Raw genomic sequence first — 19,486 nt, 5'->3', positions numbered from 1 at the left:
ATGCAACGGCCGCAAACAGAATGAGACCAATTTTATAATAAATTTAGTGTATTAAATAAGGGATGACTGGGAAAATCCTGGACAGGATATTTTTTATTAATTATTAAAAAGTCTTTTATTTTCCTTTTTTTATCGATAATAAAAAGTCTTTTATTTTCCTTTTATTATCTCGAAACTGCAATTAAATTGCAGTTTCGAGATAATAAAACAATTTTGTAATAAAACAGCGCTGACATATTTTTTTTTTCATCATCCTATCAAGTGAAAGTAACTGATACCGTCATACCTGTTTATACCTGCCAATCTAGCCGTTTGTCCCGGTAAATATTAGAAAACGACTATGACTGCACATTCTGTAGGTTTCATACTTTAAGTCTATTATAATTTTTTTTTATTATGTTGATACTGCAAATAATAAAAAAAAAAGTTTTTTTTAATTCATTAAAAATTTCCTGTCCAGGATTTTCCCAGTCAACCCATTTTGTATACATTTTTTAATACACTAAATTTATTATAAAATTGGTCTCAATCAATTATCACGCCGTTGTATTTCGACTTATATTCGGATCTTAGACCAAGAGGAATAGCATTCTTGATCTTTTAGACAGTGTAAACGAAAACTCGTATTCAGCGTTGTTAAGTATTAGAACATTGCATAGAATCTGTTCGATGATCTAAGGTTCGAACGTACTAAGAACAACGAAAGAATGCCCTACGCATGTTTACACAGAGAATGAAAGCTCTCGTAATTTATATTATGTAAAATAAAAATTTAAAAGTAACTCAATCGATGAACTTAATTATTTATTCTTATAATCAATTATTGTAATATAATAATGAAAATCATTCAATAGCTATGTCCACACTATGCACTTTCATCTTCAACTTTCGTCTTCATCTTTCTATTCAACTTTCGTTTGTCGCTTTCAATATTGAATTCAATATTGACTGCGTTAACGAACGCAACGCCAGTATAGGTAGTCATTTACCTAGTTCATTCGTAGTTTGTCAGCTTGTGGAAACATGTGCGACGACAACATTTTACTTAGTGGAATATGTGCTGCTTACTTGGTCATAAGAAATTCCAGAAAAAAAGAACCAAGCGAAAGTTTTGGATACGAGGCTATTACAATAATCGAAGTAATGTGATTATGAGAGAACTACGAGAAGATAAAGATATTCTTTTTAAATACGCTTTGTGGCACAGAAATCCACCAGATACTGGAAACGTCTTTCGCAGCGCGCGCTGTTCTGTGTGCAAGGCACAGTGTGGACGTACCAGCTAGCTGGTAGCTATGTCCACACAACTGTCAACACAACTGTCAAAAACGCATGCCCTTGACGCATGCGTTTTTGACAGTTGAAAGCATAGCGCGCGCTGCGAAAGATGATCCCGCGTCTGGTGGATTTCTGTGCCACAAAGCGTTCAACAACAAGATGGTGTAATCAATTTCAAAAGTCTATCGAATTTTTTTTCAGACATATGCGTAAAATTTTTAAAAAGAATACCTATCTTTATCTTCTCGTAGTTCTCTCATAATCACATTACTTCGATTATTGTAATAGCCTCGTATCCAAAACTTTCGCTTGGTTCTTTTTTTCTGGAATTTCTTATGACCAAGTAAGCAGCACATATTCCACTAAGTAAAATGTTGTCGTCGCACATGTTTCCACAAGCTGACAAACTACGAATGAACTAGGTAAATGACTACCTATACTGGCGTTGCGTTCGTTAACGCAGTCAATATTGAATTCAATATTGAAAGCGACAAACGAAAGTTGAATAGAAAGATGAAGACGAAAGTTGAAGATGAAAGTGCATAGTGTGGACATAGCTAATTATCAAATAATAAATAAAATTCATGCCATTTTCAAAAGGGTAGCAATAAAACGAGTGACTGTAAATTACAGTTCGTGTCAAAATTAATGAATTTGGGTTATAGAATTACTAAGTGAGCGACTGACTGCGAGTGACGAGAAATCAACAGAACAGCAATTTACAAACATTTATTTGAGTTACTTAAAATACAAAATGAGCAGCTTCATAATATATTTTGAGCGACCTAATATTTGTTTGAGTGTCAACGTTACGTCCTGCATTTTTTTCAATATTTGGCAAATGTATTTTTAAGTGTTTCGAATACAAAAAACACTTTGAAAAATACTATTTATACTTATATGAGCAGAGTATAATGAGCTCACATTTAAAAAAATAAAAATAATATGAAATAACTATTTGAAGAAACACTATTCTATTAGTTGAGAAATTTTATTATTGAAATAACTGTAACTGTATATTGTACCTATAAGGGTTATTAAATAAAACAATGTACTCCGTAAAAATAAAGTAATACCTATGCATGCATTTATTTCAATCAAATGAACAAAAAATAAAATAAGACGCTTCAGTCAACTAAAAAAAAACTTCTTATTAATACTAAGAAACATTGATAGGTATGAGGAGCCCTACTACGCATCGTCACTGGTAAATAAGTGCTGGCTTGGACTTAGTGGGCCGGCCTCGTTTTCTTTTTTGTCCAATGGGTATCATTATTGCTTCCAGTGGCGGTGTTGTTAGTTTGAGCCGAATTGCTAGCCCCAAAACGTGTTTGCATACATATCTATTGAAAAATTCGGGACAGTCGCACGATCCTTTTTGACAGTCCAAATTTGGCAATGTGGCTTTCTGGAAAGCAACTGACTGCTTTTTATACTCGTCAAAAGTATGCCAACGATCATTGTAGTTTAAATCATTTTCGTTGCAAATCAAATATACTATTTTGGTAGGATCCGATGCTACTATCTTTATATTTATGCTTTTCTTCGCCCAGATGTAAGCTTCCGTCCATTGTCGAAGCTCAATACTTAGTAGGTGCCTCAGGTAACAAAGAGTTTACTAATGACCACTGGGCTACCATATCGGAAGACAGAAATCGCGCGCATTTAAAAATCTGTAGTTTTAATTAAAAAAAGCGTATCAAAATAAAAAACATAAGCCCTCAAATAGAATATCAGTAACCAATAATCATTAATAAAGCAGCTTACAAAATTTTGCTCAAAGTGAACTTTTTAGTAGTTCGCTAAGTATAACCTCACTTAGAAAAATCGAATCTATCTTAATATTGAAGTTGCCCTCTCTGTATTTCCAGTCGCTCACTTAGTAATGAAGTCGCTCGAATAAAATTTTAATATCTCAAATGGATTTATCACAATCCACTTTTTGTAAGCTCGTTCTGGATTTTATTATAAATCAATATTCGTCGTCAGTTTAGTTAATTTTTCGCTTAGTCAAATTCATACCGCTCAAGTTATTAAAACAGTATGTCATCATCAGTCGCAAAGTTTTTTTTTTGTTCGCTCGTTTTATAATTCCCCTTTTAAAAATAACGATAAAAATAATACAAATAACACAATATTATGCTCTCACTCCCAAGAAACAATACAAGCGAAACCCTAGCACGTAAGAGATACTACATTAAAATAAAATAATGTTTAGCTATGTATGAAAATTTTAACATACGGCGTTTACATTTTGTTTACAAAACTTATTAAAATAATTACATAATTCAACCTAGGTAGTTAAAGTAAAAAAATATTCTTATCCGCGTGCCGCGAAGTATCTCGTCGAATACCTATATAGTTAGTAGTAGATATACCTAACTTTGTTTAGTCTTTGTTTAAATTACATCACCATTCACCCTGTATAAATTTTATAAACAATTGCAAAATAAAAACGACGTGTGGCACTCGGGGACTGGGGCGGTTGTGCTATTGCATGCTATGCCTTCAAGCCACACCTCCGCCCGTCGGAGTGGGGAGCGTGAGGTTTTTTCGTTACGAAATTTCTCGATTCGGTCCCCGCGCTCAAGCCCGCGACAGAAGCTATGCAATAGCTTAAAACCATAAATGTCCCCTTCACTCTCATAAGCTAGTCTGCGCGCCAGAGAGACGGACAGACTTTTCATGATGCGTAATTATGCAGTATGACGTCATTAACTACGGTTGATCCGAGTTCAGCAAGTGGGAGGAGGGGGGGAGCTTTTAAGCGTAATAAATGTACATAATTATTATATTGAATATATTATATAGTTCAAGAAATGTGCCTGTTTTCATAAAAGGTCATTATCACACTGCTTGTATGCTCTGAGAACATTTACTTTGGTACCGTATGTTTTTTACACCATCAAAACGTAGAGATTGTAACGAACAAAAGGCCCTCCTTTTTGCAAAAGGTGATACCTACTTATATTTTGAAGTGATAATTTTCCATGGTTGGGCCGCGAAGAAGAGAAGACAGAGTTACTTTCGCATTAATAATATTTGGGATCTTTCAACGAAATGGAAAATGTTCCAAGATAAGCTATCCACAATCTTTTTTCTACGTAAAAAATCATATTATTTGATAAATCATGAAACTATTTACTAACGTTTGTAAAATATTCCTGTAATAATAAACTTCCATTCAAAATATTTAGTTAAAACCAAGTTAAAACAAAGAGGATGTTATCGTATTTAGATAAAGTGCAAAGGCTTCTTGAAAAATGGGAAAAAGCACTTGCTAGCGAATATTTATATGAAGATTTATTTATATTTCTTGTATTGAGATCTGCTTCGTCATAATTTAAGATTTTAATACCAGTAGTATATATACTTATTATATAAGTAAATATTTATTATTTATTACGTAGGTAGTAGTAGTATCAATAAATGAAACGATTGCATCAGCCATCATGGATCATCATTCTTGTATGGAATATACTAAAGATGAAAACCCATGGAGGGCTGTTGGGTAAGAACCACAGGACAGTTCTTTGGCATATTATTAGATATATATATTTGTAGTTACATATTTTGTAAAATTAATGTGTAATATTGACATGATTTTAAAAGAGTTTTTCTCCATAGATACTGCTTTCGGAATCGGTGGTAAATGATAAAAATATGTAGGTAATGAAGATTCAAAGGTTCTAGAAGATGTCTGATTGAATGAATAAATGTTTGAGGTTGAGTTTATATTATGTCTTCAAACAATCACATTGTTTAAAACGATGCATTACATACACTTCCAAAAATATATATGTAAAATATCATATACTAGCGGTCCGCCCCGGCTTCGCCCGTGGTACATATTAACGTTTTCTCTACATAAGAACCATCCTCGTACTTCAAGGAATATAATAAAAAAAGAATTATCGAAATCGGTTCAGCCGTTCTCGAGTTATGGAATTACAACGAAAAGTGGCATTGATTTTTATATATTAGATAACTCAGTAATCACACCATTTATAATGCACCATGTACATCAAATATATTTTTTTTAATTATTATTATTCAATTTTTTTAGGACCCAAATGGGTAGTATTTTTTTCAGTCTTTGTATGTTCGTAAAAAAAACGTAAAATTACTGGGCAGATTAATATAAATTGAGGCTACATTTCATAAAAATAAATTGGCCATCCATGTCCATATTTTTATTGGAACGAAGTACTTTATCGCGCGTTGCGAAAGGGGACTAGACGGAAAAATTAAGAAGAAAAGTTGTAACTACACTTTTAACTAAAGTTGTGAGGCGTGCGGTTGTTTCTCTGTCTGTCTCTCTTTCTCTCATAGAACTTCGTTCCAACCGGGTGTCCCTTGACGCCTCCAGTTTTTTTTTTTACAATAACATGTAATTTAAATAAGGAGTCATTGTATAGTTATTAAAAATAAAATAATATCCTGTAATTAGAATTTTAGTTAAAATAAGCAGTTCGTGAGATTTAAAATCAGCCTCTTCTTCAACGATGCATGAATTAAAAAATTTTGTAGTGATGCTATTCTGTGTTAAATCCCATCTTACTTATATTATAAATGCGAACGTTTGTGAGGAAGAATGTATGTATGGTCTCTTACATGAAAAACTACTGGACGGATTTGGATTAAACTTAACAGTATATATATTATGTTATGAATTAGAATAACACAAGAGCCGTAGAAATACTTGATTTTACCCGCACGACACAGCTAATGATAAAAAAAATATTACTAAAGCGAAAAAGAAACATTTTTCTTAAGTTTATGCGTCTACGGCTTTCCACATTGCAATATGTAATGTTTATACATTAATTTAGTAAAAAATATGTATTTAGGTACCTATTATAATACCTTTTTAATGCAAACGGAACCCTCGATGCGTGAGTTGGAATCGCACTTTGCCGGGTTTTTTTTATCTCAATGAAACTATTATTTATATAATAAGTTTAAAAATAACATTTGATCGTTATTAGATTGCCGTATCAAAAAGACAACAAAATAACCTGATTTAAACATATATATTTCGATACAGACAGATATTTGAACAATTAAAACAATGAAACTATCTGATAAGGTAGCTTTAAGTAATATGGTTATTTAAAGAACCCATTCAGTGTTCTACTGTTAACTGAAATAAAATAGTGAAATAATTTAGTGTGTTAAAAAGTTCAAAATGACGGTGAAAACGAATAGTGGTCATACTTATTGGCAATGGATTTATTCTATAATAGGTATTTATTTCAATTTTTATTTTCAACTAGCTTCGGCCCGCGACTCCGTCCGCGCGGAAAAATTAAGATTTATTTTTTTCTACGTATTTTTACGGGATGAAAAGTATCCTATTTTACGCCCAGGATAATAAGGTATAATTATACCAAGTTTCATCGAAATCGAACCGTTAGTTTTCACGTGATGCCTTCACATACAGACAGACAGACAAAAAAAAATTTATCACATATTTGGGTTTGGTATCGATCCAGTAACACCCCCTGCTATTTATTTTTTCAATATTTTCAATGTACAGAATTGACCCTTCTACAGATTTATTTTATACAGTATAAATTTATAATCGAATGAGTGGATCGACGAAAAGACGTAATATATAATAGGTTAAAACTTTAAAGAATAATTAGTAAAAATCAGATCCAATAAAGGAAAGAATTAAGTATGATAAATAAAACAGAATGAGAAAGATTTTAACTATATTTAATTAATAATTTAACTTGTATACATTTCAATTGCATGTATTTAGTTAATACTAAGTAATAATTTAAATATAATAAAAAAAAAAACAAATAAAAATATAAATACAAGAGTTTTGAAGAAGACGAATTAAATAATGAAAAGTCTCGCTAAATTAAAAATGAAGAAAGAAGGAATTAATGAATTCCTTAAATACGATCCTAGATTTACCTATTTTGTTTTATACTATGTAGTGATAATATTATATCTTACCATTACCATTTCTCATAAAATACATAAAATTTCAATCTTTAGCCAGCATGGGCTTTATGATATATGGCCTGGAAGCAGCCTGGATATCTCCCATTACGAAGAAGCTACAAGCTGCTGACTCTCCTCTAGGTGCTCCATTAACAAACCAGGAAATATCTTTACTGGCCAGCATCAACTGCTTATCTTCAGCGCTGGTTGTGCCAATTTTTGCTTTATTAACAGATAGATATGGTAGAAAATGGATCGTCTTCTCCGTTACGATTCCAGCAATTGTAAGTAAAACAATAAAGTATCACTTCATAAGCATGCTTTTCTTGAATTATGTCATCGCAGAATTTGCCAAGAAATCATATTATTGCTTCTATAAATTTTTCCTTCAAACCGTAGGTCATCAATGTAACCTTAAATCTTATGCTTCACCCCTTTATATTTTATTCATACGTACATTATTTTATTATTTTAATATTGTGCAAAGAAATAATGCCTACTAAATCTTTTCCAGTTCTCGATCCTACTCAGGATAATGCTACCCAATCTAATAGCTCTTTCCATAGCAAGAGCAGCCGCTGGGATGTCAGCGTCTGGTGCATTTGCTGTCACAACAGTCTACATCCGCGAACTGAGTCAGAACAATCTTATAGGCGTCCTAGGATCCGTATCAGTCCTGCTGCAAAACCTAGGATTCCTGATAATGTACTTGATCGGCGCATACTTTGATTACTTCACAGTTTTGTGGATATATTTAGCATTCCCTTTAGCTATGGGAGTGTTAATGTTAAAGGCCCCTGAATCTCCTTCCTTTTTGGTTAAGCGTGGGAAAATAGATGTGAGTAAATAGGTTGTTTCAAATTTCAAAATAATAATTTACAAATTACTATTTCTCAAGAAATAACAAATTTTATTTTATAGGAAGCCTACAGGGCAGTTGCCTTTCTAAGAGGTCTAAAAACAGATGATAAAGAAGTTAAAACTGAAATAGAGTATATGCAAAATCAACAGGAAGCGTTTAGGAATCTTCCCACAGTTGACTTAAAAGCTATATGTAAGTCCTAGTTGATGAAAAAAATAGATGAATAAAGTAAACAGCACAGTAATTCAATGCTAGAACAAACTGTATAATAAATATTTTCTTTTTCAGTTAAAGATAAAGCTTGGCGTCGCGGTTTATTATTTATGCTCTCTGTCTTTACAATACATGCGTGGAATGGTGCTTTTGCAATAATAACATATGCATCTGCCATATTGGAGTCAACAGGAAATAATTTCGGAATCAGTCCGGAATTGCAACCATTGAGTTTTCCAATCGTCATGATTATTGCTTCGTTTACATTTACAAGTATTGCGGAGAAGTTTGATCGAAAGGTATATTTTACATTGTTACTAAGTATATAAATTAGGTTCAGTGCTAATTTGACTGTTATTTCCCCATTGTACTTCAAGCTTCGTACATGCATGTTCCTTCTTAATTGAAATGACGATACCGTCCATAATAATGACAAACTTCTCTTCCAGCCTCTCCTAATAGGAGCATACCTCATATCAGCGATCGCTCTCGCGGGATTGGGCATAGCACTACTCATACAGTCCTACGGATATACAATCCCTGGCTGGTTACCAATCACTTGTATGATGATAGCCGTGGCATTGTATGCTGGAGGAGTGAGGTCATTACCTTATATTATGACTACAGAAATGTTTAATTTTCAAGTAAGTTTAAGTTTTCTTTCATCATGAGATTGTACTGATAAGCTTATATCATATTATTATCTTCTAAATTAAAGATAAATAAAGATGATAAATATTAGTTTTGTTTGAATTAAAATTCATATACCATGATTAATGTCAGGATCGTTTTTTCAGGCTCGGGCCAAAGTGATGGGTTGCATAGGCACCTATACTTGGTTAACTGTAGCCACGCAGCTATATGCCTACGCACCATTAACAGATACTTTTGGAATACACACGACGTTCATTTTCTTCGGTTTCCTAAATGTATTGGGAGCTTTAATTACCTGTCTCATTCCCGAAACGAGAGGAAAGACTGATGAAATGATTAGAGACGAACTAGCGAATGGGAAAAAGAAATAGTGGAAAGGAAACATAATTGTTGTGTTTTGTGCATAAGAAAGGAATTTCAAGATTTTATGTTTGATGTAGATAAAATATAAGTCTTGGCTGTAAAGTGAAACCTATAATAGTATTACCATAAATTATCAAACAACACAAACACTATTAATAGAAATTATTCCGTCGTAAATGATAATAATGATTTTTGTGACTCATGATTTATCTTTATTCACCTCCTCGGTATATAGTGGTTGACGCGTGAGCGCAGAACCATATCCACAATCTTTTTCTACGCAAAATATCAATATTTTATAAATGATCATGAAAATATTTATTAAAATATTCCTGTAACAGTGCATTTACATCAAACGAACATACAACTAGAGCAAGAATATTCTTTCGTGATCTATTAGTGTAAACGAAAACTCGTATGTTTTTCAGTTTAGAACATTGCATAGAATATTTTCGAACGAACTAAGAATAACGAAAGAATGCTCTACACCTGTTTACACTAAAAGAATTTGACATAGTGAGGTTAGAATGAGAATTCGCTTGTTTGATGTAAATGCACCGTAATCATAAACTTCCATTCAAAATCATTATGTTAATATTTAGCTAAAGCAGAGAGGATGTTATCATATTTATAAAGTATTAATATCAAGATTTATTTATATATCTTGAAATCTGCTTCGTGGTGATGAAATGATTGCATCAGCCATTTTGTATGCCTTCAAACAATCGCAAAACGTGAATTTATATCTAAGTTTCTTTTGTTTTTCTCATTTGTACTGTACCTACTTTTAAAGTCAAACTTTTATTACATCGTCTCAAACTTTTTGGTCTGTGTAGTGCATGTCGCGTGACGCACGATACGTACGATAATTATCGTACGTATCGTGCGTCACGCGACATGCATTTTTCCGTTACGCGCCATTTTATTCCTATCACGCGCGATTCGTATTTCTGTAAAATTGCATACATATAGTAAATTACTTTTTGAAAAATAAGGTCATAAAGAAGTTTCACTTCTTATGTGTGTACACTAGTAGGTACGCGCACACATTTTTTCTCTAGGTTCTACTGTTCCCTACTGTTTTTAGAAGCGTATTTTTGGTTTATAATAAATAAATAAATATAAACTTGTAACTACAAATAAAATATTGTATCCTGTAATTATTAGGGGCGAGTGAAAAACAGCGTTGCTTTGGACAACAAGAAAAACTATATTTAAAAATTTAAATAAGGGACACCCGGGTGGAACGAAGTTTTAAGTTAGAGAGAGATAGACAGAGAAACATGCACACGCCGCGCAAATATACTATAGCAAAAAGTGTCGTTACAACTTTTCGTCTTAATTTTTTCCGTCTAGCCCCGTTTCGCAACGCGGGATACGAAACTTCGTTCCAATAATACTGTGTAATCCAATGTTATGCGATAATATGGGAAACAATAAACGATACTTACTTATATTATTATTTTATTTTTATTTCACAAATTTCCTATGAGTAAAAAGATGTTGGTAGATAGGTCTCCGCAAACGGAACGTCGAAATAATAATCAGCCACATTTTACAACAGTTAAAACTTAATTAAATACCAAGTAAATTATTCAAAACATGAACATAACGCTTTAAGGCATAAACTTTTATAATAATGGTCATAGAAAAATCAATAAAACGCTTAAATGTACACAATTTCTCAAACAATAGTCCAAAACTCCAAACATTCTTCATTAAATAAACATGGCTTATGCAATGAATCGAATGAAAAACCTAACAGTATTATGTAGACTTCAAAATGTAAGAAAATGGCTCTATGGAGAACATTATTTGTGACTGTTTCGTTATTAAAATTGATGCGATGTGGTAAGTATTTACCTATAACGTAATCTAGTAAAAGTGATCATTGTGAATGTTTTTATTTTAAAATTTAAACTACTTAAAGATAATATAATTTGTAGAAGTCATAACCAGGCATGATAATGATAAACATAATAAACACTTCTTAAATTGATTTCAAAGATTTTTGGCAATGATAATTGATATCTTAAGATAAGATTGATATCTAAGTTTTATTTCGGTTGAACCCGATTGTAAACAGTAAAACGTTTTACCCTAGTTTCTATTTAACCAGGCTTAATAACTAAATTGCGTTTAGAAAATTTCATGAATGAAACGAAAATAATAATTTTAATTACCAAAAAAGGCTTTTCCTTTGAAGCTTATACAACATCGAAGACAGAAATGGAATGTGAATTCCCGCCAAAAATGGAGGAAGATCTCACCCACGTGAGACGAAAGCGTCTCACTACTGAAATGGGACTCGTTTGCTTGGAAGATTACCCTTACACTGTTTCTATAAGGTAACTAGCTGCGTGGTTTCTCCCGCGTCGATCCGCTCCTGTTGGTCTTAGCGTGATGATATATAGCCTAATAGCCTTCCTCGATAAATGGGCTATCTAACACCGAAATAATTTTTCAAATCGGACCAGTAGTTCATGAGATTGGCGATAATAAACAAACTCTTCAGCTTTATAATATTACTAGATTTACGCCCGCGGCTTCGCCCGCGTTTGCAAAGGAAAACCCGCATAGTTCCCGTTCCCGTGGGATTTCCGGGATAAAAACTATCCTATGTGTTAATCCAAGTTACCCTCTATATGTGTGCTAAATTTCATTGTAATCGGTTCAGTAGTTTTTACGTGAAAGAGTAACAAACATCCATACATCCATACAAACTTTCGCATTTATAATATTAGTAGGACTAGACTAGATAATAGTAATATACTACGTATTATCGTATACAAATATATGTACAGATTTAGACTTAGAATACTACGAAAAATAAAATAAATATTGTAATGGCTTGATATAATAATTCGGTCTAGTTAGATTGATTAGGAAACTTGCATTAACTTTTTACCATCCTGTAATACGGTCTATTTGTCAACATTTTCAATTTTACGCGATTATTTTAGAGATTTCTCTATATAAAATTTAAAATTAATAAAGATTTAAACGAATTTTAAACGCGATTTATATGCATTTTATTACTATCCCGACGTTTCGCTCTTGCATATTGCAAATTGAAATTTGCAGCGAGCGTGGTCCCGGGACCGAATCTTTAATTTCTAAATTTTTACGTTTTGAAAAAAAAACATTGCAAACAAATTAAGACTAATTCAAATTTAAAATACCAATTTAAATGTTGCTATCATCTTATTTCATTAAAGAAACCTGCCTGCTTTTGATGGCACATGCACTAAAGAGTTTCCAAAAGAAATAATAAATTTCTAATAACTGCACTGTGATAAGTGATGAGAAATAACCGCAATCTATACTAATAAACCGGTTTCACATTCTGTACGTAGATAAAACACCTTAATATCTTATCAGTATCGATAAGGTCAGTATTAGTCGACCGTTGGTGGACACCATGTCAATTATTCTGTGTCCACTAAGATATTTTACTCGATTATTCATTCTAATCCTTATTATATACGCTATAACTTTATTCTATACTTACCACAATCGCTTAAATGATATTCGAGCCAACAGAAAGGACATATCCTACCTAAACCACAAGGAATTAAAGTACATTTTACAATGGACCAGGCGTTTTAGTGCACCTTTCGATTACATGGGAGAAGGTAATTCTGCTTTCGTCAAATACAACTGCAAATATCGGAACTGCTTCGTAACAGATGACAAGAATTATTTCCTTAACCAAAGTGACTTTAATGCTATAGCATTTAATGGAAGAGATGTGAACATGTGGGCTTTTCAGCTGCCAAAAGACCGATCGCCAAAACAGAAGTACATCTTTGGAGCCATGGAATCACCTGACTTCTTTCCAGCTTGCAACGACTACCTAGACGGCTACTTTAACTGGACATGGACATACAAATTGGATTCCGATTTCCAGTGGGGTTATATTAGCATTTACGATGTGAAAGGCAATCTAGTTGGCCCAGCGATTGACATGAAATGGGTTGAAAATATGGACCCTGTAGATGAAAAATTAAGGTTAAAATTGAGTAAGAAAAGAAAAGCAGTTGCGTGGTTCGTGTCGCATTGTTCAACGAAACGTCATAGAGAAGATTACGTAGAGGAATTTAGCCAAGAACTGAATAAATTTGGCTGGACAGTGGACATATATGGTAGATGTGGAACGCTTAGTTGTCCTTTGAGTGAATCGAACTCTTGCTTCAGGATGATTGAAGATGACTATCATTTCTATTTGTCTTTCGAGAATTCGTTTGCAGAGGATTACGTGACTGAGAAATTGTTGACGGCGTTAAATAACTATGCAGTTCCTGTAGTATATGGAGGAGCAGATTACTCACGGTAAGTAATAAAATAAATTTAAATATTTATCAAAACGTACTTATAGCGTCAATCTTTCCGTATTTATTGAACATTGTTTATCAATTCTATTGATATATAGGTTACTTTTTACTTCATTTCAAAGATTTCGGGCGATAATAATAATTCTGCACAATCTTTATGAATTTCAAGAATGAATTTCAAGTTTTTTTATGATCTAAGACAAAAAAAATTATATAAGTAATATTAATTGTCGCAGATTGCCATTTTACCTAAAAATAGTATAGAATAGAAACAGAGTAATCTACAAGCAAGCCCCATAACTTTCTTACTATGTCATATTTTATGATAACGTTTATCCTAATCATGACTTATCTAATTTCAGATTTCTGCCAGAAGGGAGTTACCTAGATGCAATAAATTTAGGTCCAAAAAAATTAGCAGAAACTATCTTCGATATTATGGGCAACAAAACTCGATACTACGAGTTCTTTAGATGGCGGAATCACTATGTTTATAGAGATGCTGATCATCTCAACGCGTGTAGATTGTGTGAAATGATGAACAGGAATTTGGAAGAAAAAAGTGTCTGGAAGTATTTTAGGACATGGTGGAATGGTGTGAGATACGAAGAGAACTGTTTATGAAAATGTTAGGTACTTAATTAATTTGTTTCAAGTGTTATTTTGAAACGCGCATAAAATATCATTTTGGTCGCGTCATGACAATATTGTCACGGCATGGAGAAAGGCGAAGATTTTAGTATCTTTGCATCTTGCTAAAGAAGTTTCTTGTAACGCGTGACACACACGCTCTTTTTTATTTATTAAGCTATTGCATAGCTTGAAGCTTCTATCGCGGGCCTTGAGCGGGGGGACAGAATCCAGAAATTCCGTAACGAAAAAACCTCACGCTCCCCACTCCGACGGGCACGGAGGTGTGGCTTAAAGGCATGCTATGCAATAGCTTTACCGCGGCAGTCCCCGAGTGCCACACTTCTTTTTTTGTAGTCGTTGTTGTAATAAGCAACAAGATAAGTTATTAATAGGCTAAAAAGAGACTTAAGTAAAGTGTGGCTAATTAGCTCACAATAGTTGAATCATGCCATCTTAAACCGGCTACTTACGTACCTGCAGCAGGGGCAATTTTGAAATTGAACCCTTAATTGTCTTGTGTAAAGGCAGGCAGGGACAATGTTCCAATATTGCCCCTGCGGTAGGCACGTGAGTATCCGGCCTTAGGCCTTCCTACTTTGACGTCAGGTATATTTGTGTCACGTGTGTGCGTTAGTGTGCCGCATAAACTTATTATATTATACTTATTAGGTACAGAGAGAGTGCCGTTTTTGAATATCAAAATAATATGTTCTGTTGGTAGCCTGTCTACACCTTTTCTACTTATAATATTATTGTGATGTTAGTTTTAAGTAAATAAACCCCTCAAATAACTATTTCTAGTTAAAAGCTTATTTAATTATAATTAGTCAAGATCTTAGATAATATTACTATTTATTTTTATATTCCTACTTATCTAGCGACTTGTGTTTTATTCAATTATTAATTTTTTGGGTTAATAAATATCTGTTTCGAATTATTGTTTTAATTAATAAGGAACTTGGAAATAAAATTCGTAGTAAAAATAAGAAACTAGTATTTTATTTTGAAATTGTATGCATAAAAGGCATACAAACATAGGTACAGACATACAGACTTACAAAAAAGGTGAAGTTTCCTACTCAACAGTTTTTGATTTTGTTTCCCACATTTACTTGAAAATTAAAATTAAATTAATGGAATAGTGTATCTTGCGAGTTTAAAAAAAAACAGATTAGGCCATTAGATATGAACTGACTAAATAGTTATAACTTATAAGTCAATTTCAAGTCGTTAATTTCACATTGCGTACATCCCTTATGGAAGGCCCGTGTCCGGTGTCCCAGCAGCGGGAACATAATATATGGGTTGATGATGATGATGATGATTACATTACAGGTTACATGGTAAACATTGGTGCGGGGGCGCCATAGTCGGCAAGCAATGGGTGCTGACCGCAGCGCAATGTTTCGATTAGTAAGTTCTCTCTGAAAAGACTGAAACAATTTTTTTCACAAGTGGTAACTATTAACAAACATACAAATACAAAAAATGTTATAGTTCAGGATACATCGCCCATTTTTGCAAGTGACTACTATCAAGCTAATTTTCCGTTTGTAGCTTTATTTTGATGAGACGCCCAATAATTTCGTGTACGAAAGTCTCGATTGTGGTAGCTAACAGAGATAACAAGGATAAAAATTTTTGATTTGATGGTTCTCAAATATTTATTACTAACTGAATTTTTTTTTTGTTCAATCTCAAGATAATTACCTAAATTATTCGAAAAAATATTTGTCCTACAAAATCTATGGTTTGTTCGAAGAGTCCCCCTTTCCAAAGTGTATCGATTACGAGGTCATCATAAATGATTACTAACAAGCTGATTTCTTTGTTTTCACTTAGTTAATGTTTATATAATTCAACAGACATATTGTCCTACAAATTGCGTAATAAATATTTGAGAACCATCAAGTCAAAAAATTTTATCCTTGTTATCTCTGTTAGCTACCACAATCGAGAGTTTCGTACAAGAAATTAATCGGTGTCTCATTAAAATAAAGCTACAAACGGAAAATCAGCTTGATAGTAGTCACTTGCAAAAATGGGCGATGTATCATATCCTGAACTATTAAATGTTAAAATAATTTTTGAGGAAAAAAAATTAAGTTTCCACACCAAACATTTTTTGATTAAAAATTATGACCCACATTTTTTGTTAATATTTTTATATATTTTTTGTGTATCTACGAGCTTTTTTTTCCTCTAAAGTATTTGGTACCTACATTAATTCAGTGTATCAAAAGAAGAAGTGTCCGTACGCATGGGGTCTGTATTCCGCGACTTCGGCGGTCGGATCCTGGCGGTCACGGACATTAGACGGCACCCGGATTATAGAACTGATCAGTATTATCCTGAACATAATCTGGCTATGATCAAGGTACCTTCATTACTATTTTATTTATAGCGTACTGCGTAGGTAGTTAATAATTACTATTTAAAATTTATGAAGATACAAATCCACGTATAGTAAAGCGAACTTGTAAAAATTATTATTAGCCATAAGGCAACTTTGCTTTTAAATCTATGTGATAACGCGACTTTCTCCACGTTGATTCTCTATTTATAAGAGGATCTCTGTAAATTACGACCAAAATAAATAATTAAAATTATTTGGTATGTCAATCATGTCTCTGCCAGTAGGTAGTAGTCTCTCAACAGTAATTTCTCGTAAAAAATTTAATCTGATTTCTAAATTATTTCAGATGAATATCCCAATAATGTTAAGTAGCAGGGTACAAGTTGTATCGGTAGCAAGTATTGGATCTGATCTTCCATCCCTCTTCGGCGAAACAATAGTTACTGGCTTTGGATCTGTGGTAAGTTATAAACGATTTGGAAAATTCTAGATTTAGTCTGCGGATATACAAAAAAAAACACAGAATAACAAGTTTAAGTAACAATGATGGTGAAGTCAAAAAAGAGAAAAATAAATAGGGAAAAAATGTAACAGAAATACGTAAGGTTTAAAATCTAAACAATTTTTATAACCACTCAACGGTCGGGCGCTCAAAACATCCTTACCCACTTAACGGTTCAACGCCTCCTGGCGGCAACTATTTTGACCTGCTCGAATGGTTCTATGCTCCCTGGAGGCAAGCACGCAGCTGTTTTAAATATCCACTTTAAAATACACCAAACTCTTCCTGTCCCTGTCCAACTTATACAAATTGTAATCTACACATCCCATTCTAACTATATTCGAAGAATTATGGTCAAGGTCAATACAATTTTGTCGCGTTATGTTAGTTTGAAGTTCGTCGTAGTCTTGGGAGTCTTTTCATTTTCTGTCTTCAAATAAATAATATTTTTATATGAGATGTGGTATTTTATCCTAAAACAACATTGTAAAGTATAAAATAAATTTGAATCAAATAAATGTTTGTGTATCAGTATTATCACATGTTTTAACAAGAAAATGGTGAAATATTTCTTTGCAACTTCAACTCATTATTTTTAATTGAATTTCAAATAAAAATACGATGTAAATAATACTATCTTAATGGAAATTTCACTGGAATTACGAGTAATTCTTTTATTTTTTATAAGTGTTTGCCATTTTTGAGAAATCTTCATTACAAGCCGATTGCGCGCCCGCGAGCGGGAGTACGCGCGAGAGGCCTAACCAATGACCACGTAAGGATGTTTGGAGCGCCCGACCGTTGAGTGTTGACCGTTGAGTGCCTCCAGGGAGGCGTCGAACCGTTGAGTGGATAATTGAACAAACCTCAAGAGATGTAAAATCAATTAAAACTGTGTTCACGGAGCGGTAACGCCGCGTTAGCCGCTCGTCGTGCGTTCCAAGTGCAGCAACGTCGCATAAGCCGGTCGTCGTGCATTGAGCATTCATCTTACGGCAACGTCGCGTCATGCGCTCTTCATGCGTTTCTCGCGCGGCAACGTCGCGTATTACAATGAAACTGTTTTGAATGTTTTTGCGCAAAACTCAAGCATTCGTCTTGCAATTATCAATTAAAATAAAAATGAAACTGTGTGCATGGCGTGCATATTACCACTACTGTAGTAATATGTAGTAGTACCTACTGTATTATGTGGATAATCCTTTTCAAAATCGCAATTTTTTATACACATTTCTTAACTTTGACAGGTAACAGGACAGATCCGGGAAGGCGAGAACCAGGAGCTACGACGCATGATTGTAAAGGAGATGTCGCGGGGTGAATGCAGGAAGGTGTACGGGAATGATTATAGACTGCAACACGACCACATGTGCTTGCAGAGCGTGATGAAGGGGGTCGCTTTGTGTGCGGTGTGTTTTTGTTTAGTCGGGTTTTAGTATAAAGGCATAATATAAAACATCTTGTATAAGAAAACTTTTGTAAGCGATAGTCCCGACCATAATATTACATTTACAATACATAGTGGCAAAATATATAAAAAATTTATAGCCTATTTAATGATCGATATATTGTACATACCTAGTACTTAGGTACCTACCTAATATTTAATAGTGTGTGTGTGTGTGTGTGTGTAAGGTGTGAAATTCAGTTGCCAATTGAATTCACGTAGACTAAACCTGTTATTACCAAAAAGCAAATCCAGTTTACTTTTAATCTTCAAATTCAAATAATGTTCTTTGGTATATTTTTTTTTCTCCAGGGTGATACAGGAGACCCGGCCGTCCATTTCAGCGGCCTCAACCGAGCGGGCACGTTACACGGTATTGCTCTTTTCTCTGGTACCGAAGAGTGCGCATTGAAATCCAAACCCGGAGTTTATGCTAAGGTACTTAACTACAGTAGTTTGTTTTATTATTATCTTCCAGGGTATCGAACCAAAAGAGTAAAACTCATTTAGTTTTAATCTGGTTTTAATTTATTTTAAGTAAAAAAAATCTGTCATTTTTTTTTAATTAGGTATTTTTTAAGCATTTTTTTTTTGTATTAAGAAATAATGAATGTTACAGGTATATGAAGAGAAATAATATTTTCCTTTTTTTTCAGGTTTCCTACAGTAAAGCATGGATCGACAAAATACTAAATAATCAAGATAATAATGAAAGTGCAGATAGTGGTGATAATACTATACCAGTTGATATATTATAATTGTGTAAAATAAATCATGTTTCATAAAATAATAGCATTAAACATTTGTTTTATTACTTAACTAGCTGCTCCGCGCGGTTTCACCCCCGTGGCTCCACTCCTGTTAATCATAGCGTGATGATATATAG

General features: G+C 33.4%; 3 protein-coding genes across 4 annotated transcripts; all 3 read left to right on the top strand.

Annotated features, from left to right (window-relative positions):
- Positions 1 to 6,365: 6,365 nt before the first annotated feature.
- Positions 6,366 to 9,392, top strand: LOC123701761 (facilitated trehalose transporter Tret1-like). The gene is made up of 7 exons (XM_045649317.1): positions 6,366 to 6,524; positions 7,291 to 7,520; positions 7,751 to 8,074; positions 8,158 to 8,290; positions 8,387 to 8,610; positions 8,761 to 8,955; positions 9,109 to 9,392. Exons 1-7 carry the CDS (start codon positions 6,467 to 6,469, stop codon positions 9,334 to 9,336), a joined length of 1,392 nt encoding a protein of 463 aa, XP_045505273.1. The 5' UTR covers positions 6,366 to 6,466; the 3' UTR covers positions 9,337 to 9,392.
- A 1,655-nt stretch (positions 9,393 to 11,047) lies between these two features.
- On the top strand, positions 11,048 to 19,358 carry LOC123701768 (vitellin-degrading protease-like). 2 transcript variants are annotated; one of them, XM_045649323.1, is made up of 8 exons: positions 11,048 to 11,179; positions 11,535 to 11,676; positions 15,631 to 15,708; positions 16,528 to 16,672; positions 16,998 to 17,111; positions 18,401 to 18,562; positions 18,913 to 19,038; positions 19,257 to 19,358. In XM_045649323.1, exons 1-8 carry the CDS (start codon positions 11,122 to 11,124, stop codon positions 19,356 to 19,358), a joined length of 927 nt encoding a protein of 308 aa, XP_045505279.1. In that variant the 5' UTR covers positions 11,048 to 11,121. The 2 variants fall into 2 exon arrangements, with proteins under 2 accessions (XP_045505279.1, XP_045505281.1); XM_045649325.1 differs by having other exon boundaries at positions 11,095 to 11,113.
- LOC123701767 (alpha-(1,3)-fucosyltransferase C-like) lies at positions 12,743 to 14,510 on the top strand. The gene is made up of 2 exons (XM_045649322.1): positions 12,743 to 13,660; positions 14,025 to 14,510. The coding sequence occupies exons 1-2, from the start codon at positions 12,750 to 12,752 to the stop codon at positions 14,284 to 14,286; spliced, it is 1,173 nt and encodes a 390-aa protein (XP_045505278.1). The 5' UTR covers positions 12,743 to 12,749; the 3' UTR covers positions 14,287 to 14,510.
- Positions 19,359 to 19,486: the final 128 nt, after the last annotated feature.

Source organism: Colias croceus, chromosome 22 (assembly GCF_905220415.1).
Source record: "Colias croceus chromosome 22, ilColCroc2.1".
Lineage (NCBI taxonomy): Eukaryota > Metazoa > Arthropoda > Insecta > Lepidoptera > Pieridae > Colias > Colias croceus.
Note: the sequence above shows the minus strand (reverse complement) of the source record. Positions and strands in the feature narration are given on the sequence as shown.

Excerpts from the sequence above, each read along its gene's own strand:
- LOC123701761 (XM_045649317.1), top strand. The coding sequence starts at position 6,467 with ATGACGGTGAAAACGAATAGTGGTCATACTTATTGGCAATGGATTTAT. Across the intron at positions 7,521-7,750 it reads CCGTTACGATTCCAGCAATT|TTCTCGATCCTACTCAGGAT; the intron begins GTAAGTAAAACA and ends AATCTTTTCCAG. Across the intron at positions 8,611-8,760 it reads CGGAGAAGTTTGATCGAAAG|CCTCTCCTAATAGGAGCATA; the intron begins GTATATTTTACA and ends CTTCTCTTCCAG.
- LOC123701768 (XM_045649323.1), top strand. The coding sequence starts at position 11,122 with ATGGCTCTATGGAGAACATTATTTGTGACTGTTTCGTTATTAAAATTG. Across the intron at positions 11,677-15,630 it reads CCTTACACTGTTTCTATAAG|GTTACATGGTAAACATTGGT; the intron begins GTAACTAGCTGC and ends ATTACATTACAG. Across the intron at positions 15,709-16,527 it reads GCAGCGCAATGTTTCGATTA|TGTATCAAAAGAAGAAGTGT; the intron begins GTAAGTTCTCTC and ends ACATTAATTCAG.
- LOC123701767 (XM_045649322.1), top strand. The coding sequence starts at position 12,750 with ATGTCAATTATTCTGTGTCCACTAAGATATTTTACTCGATTATTCATT. Across the intron at positions 13,661-14,024 it reads GGAGGAGCAGATTACTCACG|ATTTCTGCCAGAAGGGAGTT; the intron begins GTAAGTAATAAA and ends ATCTAATTTCAG.